The following is a 14082-nucleotide window of genomic DNA, read 5'->3' on the forward strand; positions in this document are numbered from 1 at the left end:
TTGAGATCTCTAAACCAGAACATAACCTGCCCCAGAGCAGGTTAGCTGTGGAGTGTAAGTTACTAAGGCAATGAATGCCGCTAAAAGCCAAGCCACTTTCATGGTACCTAAAACCCAGGATTGGTGCAAACTAAACTGAAACTTACCTGGCTAGCCAGCTAAACCGGCTTCATGGTACAGGCCCCAGGTTTGTCACATGGCATAACAGCTTGTATTACACAAGGTTTTTAAATCTTAGTTCTTATAAAGACAAAGTTGACGAGAGATGTGGGTTATCAATTATATTTTATAAAGCATTTAGCCACTACTTTAGCTTTTTTAATGCTGTAAAAGCAAACAACACCTATCATAATCAATAAACTGACATAATAAATTTATTTTTACTCCGGTATCTGTAGATATGAATGATATTGGCGGTCCTTATTACCATTATAACCTTCACAAATCTAACAGTCATTCTTTATAAAAGTAGCTCTACTTGAGATGCATGGGACAGAGGGTAGTTAAATTCTTGCATATGTTTCTGCTTGCTTGATGTAATGCTCTATTGTCATTGCTGTTGTTGAGATTTTGACTATCACAGTGCATGTTTTTCTTATAAAAAATAATGGGCACAATTTGTAGATAATAATGAGTGCATACGTACTTTATGTAATATCGCGCAGTGTTGAGGCTTAAAAGATGTCTGTGCTATATCTGTGAAAAGTATAGATGCAGTTTAGATTGTGCTGTAATCACTGTGACTATAAACACTGTGACCTTGCCACATGCAATAACTTCAGTGATATGACTTTCTTGCTTTGTTGTAATGTAAACCTTATCATGTGATGTGTCTATAGCGCGGCATTAGGCTTGACTGACCTAGATGGTATTGCTACAATGCTACAACATTCTTTATCTGGGTATTACTCCAGCTACCTGCTGTACCTTTGCTGCTGTACTCTGAAAACTATAAATGCAGTAAGCATCTCTCTCTGTGGCATATCAAAAATAGCTTCTGTTTGTATGTGGCCAGCATATTAGTTGTAAGTTTGAGACAACAAAGACAATTGCAGAGTAAAAATAGCACATGAATGGTTTTTAAAACTTGAACTTAGTGATACTGAAGTGTTGATACAAGGTTTTAGTGCATGTTATGTAAAAGTAAAGAAGAGTTTAGTAGATAGATGAGAAGTAAAACTGTATGGTTGTTTGGCTTCAAAACGGTAAAGACTTATTTCCGTCTCAGGCAACTAAGTTTCCATTTAAAATAGAAACATTTAGTTTGTTCTTAGTGTATCAGCCTGTACCTCTTTGTTGTTTAAAAGTGTCATGTGATAAATGTCATGCAAGTAATGGAAATTCTTTTGAAGTCGTAATGAAGTGCTACTGTATGTTGCCAGAAAGTCACAGACTAATACTTTAAATATTATGGTGTGTGAGGATATACAAGTTCAGAAAACTATCTGTTTGGCACAACTATAATCAGATTCAGAGAAGTCTGAATGGAGTTAGAAAATGTATATACAGTTTTGTCAATGTTGCCATAGTTGCTGTTTTGACATTGTAGGGCAGATATGCAGCATTATGGGTTTGGCTGCCTTATTCATCAACACATTCAGGGGTGCTGCATACCAGTTCAATAATCAAAGCATTGCATCTTGTGATTGTCTTTGCTGAATATTATCAAACTTCTTTGCATATTTCATAATATTATTATTAGTTTTTATTCATAACTTTGCATCAGATTCCTTTATTTTTGTATTACCACCAGAACATCTTACTGAGATGTGCAGATCTTTCTCAGGGGAGACCCTTTCAGTCTTTCTCTTTCTCCCCTTCCCCCAATGGGTTGAATTCTCTTTTTTCTTTCTTTTTCACTTGTTCCCTTTAATATCCCCACAACACACATTCAAACTGACTTAACTTTTCATATTGTTTTCTGAGTTTTTTCCTCCATCCTTCCCTACTGCCATAATTCTCTTTTTTTTCTGTCTTTTCCCTTTTCTCTCTTTCTGTATCTTTCTCTCTCTCTCTCTCTCTCCCCTCCCTCTCCTGTTCTCTTTATCTCCTCCCCTCTCCCTCTATTGCTCTCTCACCATTTGCTCTCTCACAATACATCCCTCCCTCCCTCCCTCTCTCTCTCCTCTCTGGTAAATGCTTCTCTTCTCCTCCCTTATCCCTCCATTTTCTCTTCTTTCAGAATCCTTCTCTTTCTCAGCCATTTTATATGAAAGTATATCTACTAATCTTAAATCCATTAAAAATCAGTACTCACTCAATAATTGCAAATTAATGTAGCAGTAAGGTGTAATTATATCCCACAGTTTAAAAAATGAACTTTAATCACTTATCAACAATGGGACCCATTCATGAAATACAAGCAGAATGAATTTGTGTGTGGATCATAAAACCATTCTTAATATAAATTGTGACTTTGTAAGTATAGCTTTACAAACAACTCACACTGAATTGTTCTGCTTGTTTCCATGAATGTGGGTGCATTATCCATATTCATAATTATGTATATACAGCTATTTACAATTATTCAAATGAATTAATGCAAACTGATTGGCTGTGACTATATAGCATAGCCTCTTATACCTTTTTGCTTATTTAAATATACATCTGGTAATTAGTGCTTTTTGTCCACACCAAGTTTGTTTGTTAAAGTTGCGATAATGCGATGTAACGAAGATCTGTGGCTAAAGTAGCCACAGATCTTCCTTCTTCTGTACTGTGATGTACATCCAATTTCATGACTTTATTACATTGCATGCTTTATATATTTCACTGTTTTGTTTTGTTTGTGTGTGAGAATCATTTAGATTGAATTTGTGCACACTCACATGGAAAGTAAGGCATGTGAATGTGAAGGCTTAATGAAGAACAGTAAAGCTTAGATGTATTATACCAGCTTGACACAGTTTGAATGGATACTCATATGTAAGACCATAAATGCACATCACATAGAGTCTGCTGAGCATTAAAACAGAGAGACGTGCTGAACGCCCGTTTCTCAGCGCGGAGGCCAAAAGGTCCTCGTCTGGCACAGACTCTCTCAGATGCATGTATACTCGCTCATCCTCTGTTCTGTCAGCCTGCCTAGACTCTGGTGGTGAAGCGTTGATTTTAAGCTTTAGGCTACATATTGAACCTGTCACTTCCTTTTTTTCATCTGCTTATGCATTTCCATTATGTACTCCTTTTAATCAGGACTGTTTTATAGAATACGTCTTGTGTATTCCTCTTTTATATAGCCTACTTTGTTGCAGCTTCCTTCTGTTTTTACACTCTGTCAAGTATGTCTTTTCTTTGTGTGCTTGCTGTGATGTATATGTATCCGTATATGTTTATGGTTGAGCACATAATCTTTTCGCAGCATGAATGTTTGTGTTTTCAAACATGTTTCACAAGTGTATGCAAGAGAGAATGTCTGAGTGAGAGTATCAGGAAGGGACACAGAGAGAGAAAGAACGAAAGAAAGAAAAAAAGAATGAAGAGGGGGAGGGAGCGAGGGAAAAGAGCACTGTGAATGTGTGTATGCTTGCTTGCGCCAGAGAGAGAGAGAGAGAGAGAGAGAGAGAGAGAGAGACAGAAAAAGAGAGAGAGGGGAGTGGGGGAGGGGAAAGCAGAGAGAGAAATAGAGTGAGAGAAGAAAAGAGAGCACACACACACAGAGAACAGAGAGAGAGTGCAAGAAACACAGAGGAGAGAGTGTCTGTTCTGGTACAGACAACATATAATGTATGAAGGGGAGGGCAGCGGGTGAATTCGAACCTGTTACTCTGCCTCAGGATGAGATCTCTCAAACACCTGAAGCCACAGACCAAGAAAAATGTGGTGAGTTCCATTTACAACTGCTCTAATGCCCTCTGAGAGCTCAGTTTGTTTATGTGTGTGTGTGTGTTAAACTGGATAGCCCAATTGAGTAGCCGGATTAAATGGTTTGGAATATTTTTTATATTTGATTGCTTCTTGTTTATATGTGCCGTGATTATTTTATTATTTTTTGCTCAGTTTTAAAGGGGTCATATGTTGCGATTTCAAGTTTTCCTTTCTCTTTGGAGTGTTACAAGCTGATTGTGCATAGATAAGATTCCTGAAGTTGCAAAGACTAAAGTCTCAAAACCAAAGAGATATTCTTTATCAAAGTTAAGACTCTGCCACGCCCCCTAAAACGGCTCCTTCTAACACGCCCCCACATGTCTACCTCACTATGTGGAAATATTTGCATAATGCACCCAAATGTGCACGCAAAGAAAGAAGTCATCAGCTGCTTTCTGTCTTCTTTGTCTCTCTTACACTCTAATCCTTCATATTCCCTTTCATTTTTTCATTTCTCTCTATTTCTTTCTCATTCTCTTTTTTGCTTTCACTCACTCATCCAGCCACTCTCTGCCACTCCCTCTCTCTTTCTTCTCTTTCTGTTAACTCATTCATTCTCCCTGCTGTCTGTCTCTCTTCCTTCTCTTTTCCTCAGTCTGTACCTTCCTGTCTTTTTGAAGATCTTTGAAATACAGTTGTTCTTGAAACCGCCTACTAGTACAATTATCATTACATAATTACTTTTGTTACATTATTTGCATGAGGCTCAAGCAGAGTTAGAATTTTCTTAAGTAATCCTCTTTAAAAAGAGTCACCTGCCTGAGGGAATGTGGTTTTGTGTTGAATGAGTGAGATGGAGAGGTAGCAAGTGTAAGGATGGTTTCCCTACGGTTGTTCAGGCTGTAGGATTGCCGAATGACTAAAGAAACGTTATCAGCACGATGGTATAAAACTGTACATTTCTAGTCTATTACCACCCACTGCCACTTATACCAACGACGGAAATAAGCGCAGTTAGAATAGCTAAATATGTGGGAGAGCGTTGCTATTGAGTGACTATTGTATTGCAATAGGTAGCACTTTAATATTAACCTTGAATCAAGACTAGTTAGCACATAATTAATAATTGAAATGGTTTAATAACAATATTTTGTTATGGTTACACTTGAATTGGTTACAAAATAGATGAAGGATGGTAAAACATGAACAATTAATTCTACCCAGCATGTATGTAAAATATTACCTGAGAGAGACAGAGAGAGAGAGAGAGAGAGAGGGAGAGAGAGCAGAGCCCCAAGAAGAGAGAGGCAGCAAAGGAAAGAGGTAAAGGAAAGAGGTAGCAAAGGAAAGAGCCAGAGCAACAGTTACAGTCCTCTTTTATCCCTTTCTTGACCATGTGACTAAAAACCAAATGTGAGACATTCAAACTGACCAATCAGCAGATTACAGCTTCGCCCACTGGGCAAAAGAGTGTGATAATTAGCAGACCCCCGATGTATACACATGTTGGCCTACAGGCCTGATCACTATCAGCACCTCTGTGTCTTCAGGAATGCCAAATGGCCCTTTTGATACGCAAGATAGGTTTGGGACAGGAAAGCAGAAGTCTTTGATAATTTTTGACCCTACACAAGTATAAAAACTGAATAGCGCTGACTGTGTTACCTTGTTTTAAACAGTTCACCCAAAAATAAAAATTCTGTCATTATTTACTGACCCTCATGTAATTTAGTCTTTTTTTTGTGGAAAATTTAAAAATATATATATTTTAAGGCTTTTTTTTTTTTGGTCCATACATCGGAAGTCATTGATGTTCACAACTGTTGGGTTACCAGCTTTCCTCAAAGTAACAGGTTTGGAATGATATGAGAGTGAGTAAATAAATACAGAATTTTCAAGTTTGGGTGAACTATCCCTTTAAGCCCCCGGAAGTGTATTTTTTGCACCACTAGTGGCACCAGATAGCATTGCAGTCACTAGTTTGTACAGGCAGACATCGGTTTAGCCAGTTGTGGGAGACTAGGATGGGGCTACATTTATAAACTATGCCAGATGAGGGGAGTGGTTGAAACTTGTTTGAAAACAGTCAGTTCAGTTTGGTGCCACTAATGCGGTTTGGTTCAATGTAGCTCAAATAGTCACAATATCTTTACTTTTTATTAACTTTCAGATAATCACATAAGTAAGATTGAAGTTTACAGTTTTTATGTACATGCTGATGTTTATGGTAGCATCCGAAGATAAGTAAATCACCTATTGAAAGCATTTTTTTTTTAGGCTGGTTGATTTTGATTTCACTGTGTTGTATTTACATTAGACAAAGATTATATTAGGTAATGTGTTAGGCCACTCAAGACCTTTCCAAGTTTGCAAAATGCTCATTTTCAGATGTTGGTCTGACAGGCTCTCGCTTTTAAACAAACAGAATGGCTGTGCATCTAGCTGTAGTCGTTAAGTATTATATAGGTGCCAATATGAACAAAATAAATTTTGTTTATTAAAACGTGTTTAACAATCATAACATCAAATTCAATAAAAAATGTACCACATCATATCATCACATCAATGTTTCCATACTGTTTTTCCCCAGTGACGTCTAGTCCATGCTATACATGTTTGTAAATTATCTTGGGTAGTTTCGAACAAATAGACAAACTGAACTTGTAGGCCTACTAAACTAATCCTCATGTGTTTGTGCTTTACAGGAGGAGAAGACACAGCGGCTGGTCAGATGCTACTCTGAGGCCATGCACCAGCAGATGGACACAGGGACACAGACAGACCCTGTGGTGGTCCTGTCACTGGCCCAAGCTGCTGTGTTGGGACTCATCTCCCAGAATGAGGTCTTTGGCGCCACCATCGCCCCCAACGGCTTTTACACAGGAGACCCCAAAGAATCCCCCGCTCCGCCAGGTGAGAGAATGGACTACGAGTACGCCGACCAGCTTATAGGTGCCAACGGTGACTATCTTGGGGAGAATTTGGGCGAGGATGGGCACATGCATTCCAGCTGTGCTGAGAGAAGGTGGCAGGGTCAACCCGAGAACAGCAAACCCCCTATAGGGCTCCAAGACATGGCATCGCACGTTAAAGGAGAGGCCGTGACTCCAGGTTTGCCCTCCTGCACTCACATGATGAATGACATGGTGCCCAGAGAAGGCATGCAAATGGTCGACCCCTCCAGCTACAGGGTCCTGCCCAAAGCTCAATCCAACAACTGCAGCTCCACCTGTGTCCGAGACCCCAAGAGTACGCATCCCACATCCGATCCACATTTACACCCTCATTCCCATGGCCACAGCCACGCACCTCATGAGGTACCTTCACGCAACAGGGGCCACACACATGAAAAAGGAGTAGATGAGGTAACCGAGGACAGGGACAATGGGAGAAACGGCATGGTGAAAGCAAGAACCGGCGGCGAGGAAATTAGCAGCTACTTTCAGCCGAGCGAGGTCGCCTATGAAGGTGGCGAGATGGAAGGGGTTGGAGACTTCGATGAGAACAGCGAGGGGATGTTCTGGACAGAGCCAGTAGAAGGAGAGGCACCCCGTGGCCGCCGTATCGACCGACTGGATATCAACATCCAGATCAACGAGTCATACTGCGTGGATGTCGGCGAGGGCCTGAAGCGCTGGAAGTGCCGCATGTGCGAGAAGTCGTACACTTCCAAGTACAATCTGGTCACGCACATCCTGGGCCACAATGGCATCAAGCCACACGCGTGTCCACACTGCGGCAAACTCTTCAAGCAGCCCAGCCACCTACAGACGCACCTGCTGACGCATCAGGGCACACGGCCACACAAGTGCACAGTGTGCAAGAAGGGCTTCACACAGACCAGCCACCTGAAGCGGCACATGCTGCAGCACACCGACGTTAAGCCCTACAGTTGCCGTTTTTGTCGCCGTGGCTTCGCATACCCCAGTGAACTCCGTGCTCACGAGGTAAAGCACGAACGAGGTCGCTGCCACGTTTGCTCGCAGTGCGGCATGGAGTTTCCCACCTATGCCCACCTGAAGCGTCATCAGGTGAGCCACCAAGGACCATCCACCTTCCAGTGTAGCCAATGCAACAAGTCGTTCGCCTACCGCAGCCAGCTGCAGAATCACCTGCTGAAGCACCAAACGCAGCGCTCTTTCTCCTGCAGTCAGTGTGGCCTGCAGTTTCTTCAGCTTCATCAGCTACGCCAACACTCCCTCACACACAAGACAAACAAGCCTCAGGCCCGTGCTACCAAGGTACAGAGAGTTATAGTGTGCTTTTGAACATCTGTGTATGTTTGCTGTTGTTTGCTATGGTGAGGTCACATCCAACATGAATAATGACAGTCTTACAGTTAAATTCATATTTATTCATTTTATTTCAGTACATTATCAGCAATTGTTTTAATTATTGGTATTAGATAATACTGCATATTTTTGTCGGTTTACAGATTAGATTATCATCAAACAGTAACTTAAAGCAGTGTTTTCGCTAGGTTTTCTGGGGCCCCGTACAGTTTATTGCATTAGGTTTGAGTTTACTTAATGTCAAACTCAACCAACGATTCTAATTCATTGGTTTAAACTCTTTGAACTCTGTTGTCTAACATTTTTCATCTAATCAGCAGATTCCAGAAATCCTCCTTTTTTTATTATTATTTAAAAAGGAATATCTATCTTAAATACTGTACAATATAATGTTGTATATTCAGTTCAAAAATTTTTTCTGTAAACGAACAACCATTGTAGCAGATGATCTATGTAGCCTGCATTAGTATTAAACACTGCAGTATAGCATTTCAGCCAATAACATACAATTTCATAGACATGCTAATGGTTTACACTAATTATCTACTGCAGATTAAAAATTCTAATTAATTTCAAATGTACCATTTCTTCACTTGTTTGTGCTTGTTTTTTTTACCAGGGAACAAAGGGGTTTAAGTGTGATGTATGTGCCCGAGAGTTTACATTGTCTGCAAACCTAAAGAGGCACATGTTAATCCACGCCAGTGTCCGGCCATTCCAGTGTCATGTGTGCTTCAAATCTTTTGTCCAGAAACAGACCCTTAAAACTCACATGATCGTACACCTGCCTGTGAAACCCTTCAAGTGCAAGGTAAAACTTCAAACATTTATCACACATCTCTATGCGACTCTTTCACCATCAGGGTGGTAAATCTCTTTTGATTTGTTTTCAACAGGTGTGTGGAAAGTCATTTAACCGAATGTACAACCTTCTGGGCCATATGCACCTCCATGCAGGCAGTAAACCCTTCAAGTGTGCATACTGCTCAAGTAAATTTAACCTCAAGGGAAATCTTAGCAGGCACATGAAGGTCAAACATGGAATGGATGTCTCTCCAGATGGGCAAGGTGAGAACCTAACAGTATCTAATTGACATCCTCTAATGTGGCAGTAAAACCTTTAATTGTATATCTTTTATTAATTAATTAATTTTTTTATTTTTGATACAGATGGCCCACCAGACATGGAGCCCCATGAAGACTATGAGGATGAGAACTTCAATTTTACAGCACCAGAGAATATGGAAAATAATGATGCGCCAAACCTAACTAAGCTCTCTGAGGTGGCCATCCAGGAACTTGACTATTATAACTTTGGGAAGGATGTGGGAAACTACAGTACAGCATAAAAAAAAAACAGTTTTTTCAGTCAGTCAAGCTGAATAAATATTAAGTAACAAATGGCCTGTGCTGGCACTTGTCAACCATGAGTTGATTGAGATGTTCCTCCATGAGAACCACTGCTCACCTTTTTGCAGTTGTTAATGAGCAGGTAGTTGGAGGCCACCTTGACCTCCTGGGGTTGATCTCATGGGGTAGGGCACTCCAGATCTGTCTCTAATGAAACGGACCGATAGTTTTTCAAAGAGTCCTTTGACTCCTTCCAGCTCAAACAAACATTGATGCTGTATTTTTAGTATGTTGTGGATCACATTGTTACGTTAATACCCAATACAATAGCATCATAAAATGCAGGTGCATACACATGCAGTCTTGTGTTAAGTAATACACGCCATCCTCCAAATATAATTTTGGTTGGGAATATGGGAATAGCAGGTGCATGCAGCCTTGTGGCCTTCATCGGTTTGGTACCTCAGAGCAGTCTTTTAACTTATTTTAATTTATACTGCCTTCACTTACAGTATCTCTTAGAAACACACAAAGAGACTCTTAGTGTAAAAAAAACAAAACATGCAAGGCCCATGTAAATGGTTGGAAATCTGCATGAGATAGGCTGGTGTGGGTTCATTTTTTTTTTTTAAATAAATAAAGAGTGAGTGTGTGCCTGGGCCCGGTGTAAGCTACTGCTCTTCATCTGGTACAGGACCATATGCTGCCCATTCCTGAGCACCACTACTGTTGCCAGAACTAAGCTTCATCTAAAGTTTGGTTTAACAACCTCTGAGTGGAGAATTACTGTTCCGTTGTATTGATTTGCTATTTATTTTGCACTTTGGAAAAGCCAATTAATTACTTATGATGAGCCTATTTCATCACTGACTGTTTGAGTTCTGGTATAACTAAAAGAGATAAAGCCTGCGTCACATTCATAGTAAGTTAAATAAACTTGTTTTTTGAAGTTATTTTTTGTAAGTATTTGTATTGAAATGAATAATTGAATAGACAATGTACTGACTTTTAGATTAGACTATAAACTTGGTTTGTTAAGTGAATTTAGGATAAGCATGTTATAAAAACACAATCTAGGTCCAGTTACTGTATCGTCAAATGGCATTATCTGAAAGAAAAAAAATGACTAAGATGAGATTATTCAAGAGTTTATATTTTCTTTAATATTACATATTTAATGTTACAGGAACAAAAACAAACAGCATATTTTATATAAAACAACCATACAAGCAAATGCTGTTGTGTGTACAAAAAAGGGAAAAAAGAGGGAAGCAGAAAACCAACAAATCAAATCAACAAACAGATAAAGAATTTGATATTTTTTAGTTGATGAAACTGTCAGTAAATATGTGCAGCCTCCCACTTGAATTGCCTCCAAGCAGAGTGTTCCTGCTTGGGTGGAATGCCGTGATGGAGCACACTGTGGTCAGGTGGTCCATGTTTCGAAAAGTGTGAAGGCGGCGACCGCTCTCGTGATATACCTGAATTCGGCGAGGCCTGTCCACGCTGCCAATCACAAAACAGTCCTGCTGCTTGGGGTCCCACACTGCACTTAGCTTGGACAACCACCGACCCGTCTGCATGTTGTGCCTACATAGAAAATATTTAGCGTGCTGTTACAATGGGCAGCTCTAATAAAAGTTATTCGACAAAAATGGCTTAACCAAAACTTTTGGAAAAGGCCAGATGTGTGTGTGCATAAATTCAACATTATGGCATCTGTTTTCATCCGCCTTGTGGGCCATCGTTTTACATATGTTGTTTGACCATTTTTGCAGCCATTTTCACATTAAGTAATTCTTTTGATTTATAAACAGGTCTGTATCATGATGTTTGTAAAGATACACCACAGTTCAAAAGTTTGGAGTAGGCAAGATTTCTTCTCTTATGCTCACCAAGTCAAAAATTCAATTAAAACAGTAATATTGTGAAATAGTATTATAACTTAATTTTTTTTATTTTAATATATTTTAAAACTTAAGTTATTCTTGTGAGGGCAAAGCTGAAATTTCAGCAGCCATAACTTAAGTCTTCAGCATCCCACGATCCTTCAAAAATGATTCTAATATGCTGATTTGCTGCTCAAGATACATTTCTTATTATCAATGCTGAAAACAGTTGTGCTGCATAATATTTTTGTGGAAAGGGACACTTTTTTTCAAGATTCTTTGATCAATGGAAACTTCAAAAGAACCGATGATTGTCATGATAGAGATCATTTTTTACACATATGATAACACCCATACTTACGTAATTGATTTTAGTACAGGAGATCTGCCCTCCATTAGGGAAGTGTCAAACACCCTGAAACAAAACCACAAAAAGGCTAATAAAACATTTGTAATACAAATTATAATGCATTTCCAATTCTTTAGGCTCCAGAATCCCCGCAACCCTACAGAGAATAAACGGTTTGGGAAATGGATTGCAATTCCAATTCTTGTACGACAATGGAAGACAACTTTATAACTTTTTAGTAGCTAAAAAGAAAAAAGAAAAGAAAAACAAAGCCAACACAAACTATTCTGGCTTAAAATATGGTCATAGCCAATGATGCTCTGGCACCCTCTACTGGTACATTTGCAAGAGAGAATGGAGGGACATTGTAGATTCAATATAAGCACTTCTAGCAGTAACATTTGCGATCTCTGAGCACCTGATCGTGTTGTCCATACAAGTGGTCAGAACTCTGTTGCCTGTGAGTGGGGAGAAAAAGGCACTGGAGACACTGCGGCTGTGACCGTTGAGTTCACCAACTGCTAGATTGTTTCTTCTTTTCAGATGGCGCAAGTCATATATGTTCACAAATCTAAAAAAAGAAAGAAAATAAACAATATGCTTCAGCCTGCAGGGTATGTAATCATTAGCTGCGTTTCCATCCACCTATTTTTATGCGCATTTTTGAATATCGCATTAAAGAGCAGGTCATATGGGTTTTTGAAAAATATCTCTTTTGCAGTTTATAACGTAGCTATCCTTAAATGAAAACAATCTGCAACGTTGTTAATCAAAAAAGTGCAATTGTAAGTACGATTGATACGTTGTGTGTACATTTTCAATTGAGTGCTCAAAATATCAAGTTTTTCTGCTAAAATGTGATGTATACCTAGTGCAGCTTTAGGTTTCCAGGTAAAGCACGATATTCTGTTTTACTGAAGTAGTTCTGATAATTCGCTGTGAACCCACTATTTCCTAAGAACGTGTCGATTAATGAAAACTGACGTTGTTCAGATTTCTTAATTTAATAATAAATAATGTAGTGTAGCACACAGACTTTATAATCATTGTGAAATTGCTGTTTATTTTGCTGCACCGGCAGCTATAGGGTTAATGTAGGAGTTAAGACAGAGCGTCTTTTGTCTGTCGTTCTTCAAACATTACAGTAGACATATTTTGGTTTACAAACTGTATTGTTTCATCAGTTAGTCACATTAGCACTCGGCACTCAGTTTGTGATATTCCTGTTATACAGTATTTCAGAGTAAACCGTACAGATGCAACAATACAGTTAGCCCACGGTTCAATAAATACGTCAGTTTTTTGTTTTTTTTTTACCACAGTTTTTGGTTTAGTTCTTTTTTTGCTATTTTTAAATGCTATTTAAATAAAGTAGTATTATTTTTATGGATTGGCCATTATTTAGTGCTATGAACACATGTAATGTGTGTTTCATTCACACTGGACGCCCAGAAAATCCACATATACATTATAAAAGAAATAGAACTCAGGACACTGCAGGAAATTCCTAATATGGGCAAAAACAGCCAGCTATCCCTAACTGAATGAAAGAAGACAGAAACGCTTTGAATGATGACATTCAAAAAGAACATTAAGATAATAAACACTGTACTGCGACAATGCAGGGGTTAAAGCAAAAAAAAATCTTTTGACTGAAAATTTTTCCTCAGCCAAACCCCATTCCACAGCCATACCAGGAGCACCTTCTGATCAATAATAAAAAATTCTGATAAAAAATTAACCTTCCTAATATGAGGTGACATTTGACAAAGTGATTTACAGGGGCATTTTCTTTTTACCTTTGTAATGGCATTTTTCTAATTTTATTAAATTTATGCAGTGTTTCCGCTAGGATTTTTTCCATCTGTGGTGGCAGAACTATTTCCCATGGACCACGCCCCCTCCCCACCAAAGAATCAGGTGCACTCAGAACTGAATTTACTTTTAACTAGAAAAGACAAGTAAATAGTAAATAATAAAATAAGAACAAAGCAGTACTTGTTTATTGAACTGTTGTATTAAATCAATATCACATTTGCAAACTCCCTTAAAGGGGTCCTATTATGCTTTTTCACGTTTTAAATTTTAATCAGTGTGTAGGGTGTATGTTTGGGCATAAAAAAGATCTAGAAAGTTACAAATCTCAAATTCCACTCCAAAGGGAGATATTTCGTTTTTAAAAAATCCCTTTTCAATAACTACAACGAACGGCTCGTTTGGACTACAGCGTTTGTTTTCCGGGCCTGTAGCTTCAAATTTTCGGCATGTCTAGAACGATTCTTACAAGTACAACACGACGTAGCTGGGCGCCGCGGACAGACGCCGAACGGCGCCGCCAATGTGCCTACACTCATAGAAAATAATGTATTTGAATTTTAAAGATGTGGCGCGACGC

At 39.0% G+C, this 14082-nt stretch overlaps 2 protein-coding genes across 5 annotated transcripts in view; one reads left to right on the forward strand and one right to left on the reverse strand.

The window, feature by feature from the left end:
• Positions 1 to 10069, forward strand: part of LOC107750504 (zinc finger protein 710-like) — a 12700-nt gene extending 2631 nt beyond the window's left edge. The window contains exons 1-5 of one of the 2 annotated variants that reach the window (XM_016565910.1): positions 3653 to 3822; positions 6513 to 8048; positions 8719 to 8910; positions 8996 to 9167; positions 9270 to 10069. In XM_016565910.1, coding sequence (XP_016421396.1) covers positions 3778 to 3822; positions 6513 to 8048; positions 8719 to 8910; positions 8996 to 9167; positions 9270 to 9448 — 2124 coding nt within the window. In that variant the 5' untranslated portion in view covers positions 3653 to 3777 and the 3' untranslated portion in view covers positions 9449 to 10069. Of the gene's footprint in view, positions 1 to 3652; positions 3823 to 6512; positions 8049 to 8718; positions 8911 to 8995; positions 9168 to 9269 lie in introns of those variants that run through there. The other variant, XM_016565912.1, reaches the window with a different exon arrangement.
• A 564-nt stretch (positions 10070 to 10633) lies between these two features.
• The window catches only part of wdr76 (WD repeat domain 76), a 9298-nt gene continuing 5849 nt past the window's right edge, over positions 10634 to 14082 (reverse strand). For all 3 annotated transcript variants that reach the window (XM_016565914.1, XM_016565915.1, XM_016565913.1), the window contains 3 exons: positions 12106 to 12258; positions 11700 to 11753; positions 10634 to 11039 (listed from right to left, as the gene is read on the reverse strand). In XM_016565914.1, the coding sequence (XP_016421400.1) occupies positions 10772 to 11039; positions 11700 to 11753; positions 12106 to 12258 (475 nt within the window). In that variant the 3' untranslated portion in view covers positions 10634 to 10771. The remainder of the gene's footprint in view (positions 11040 to 11699; positions 11754 to 12105; positions 12259 to 14082) is intronic.

The sequence above is a fragment of the Sinocyclocheilus rhinocerous genome, unplaced genomic scaffold (genome assembly GCF_001515625.1).
Source record: "Sinocyclocheilus rhinocerous isolate Xijiao unplaced genomic scaffold, SAMN03320098_v1.1 scaffold19, whole genome shotgun sequence".
NCBI lineage: Eukaryota > Metazoa > Chordata > Actinopteri > Cypriniformes > Cyprinidae > Sinocyclocheilus > Sinocyclocheilus rhinocerous.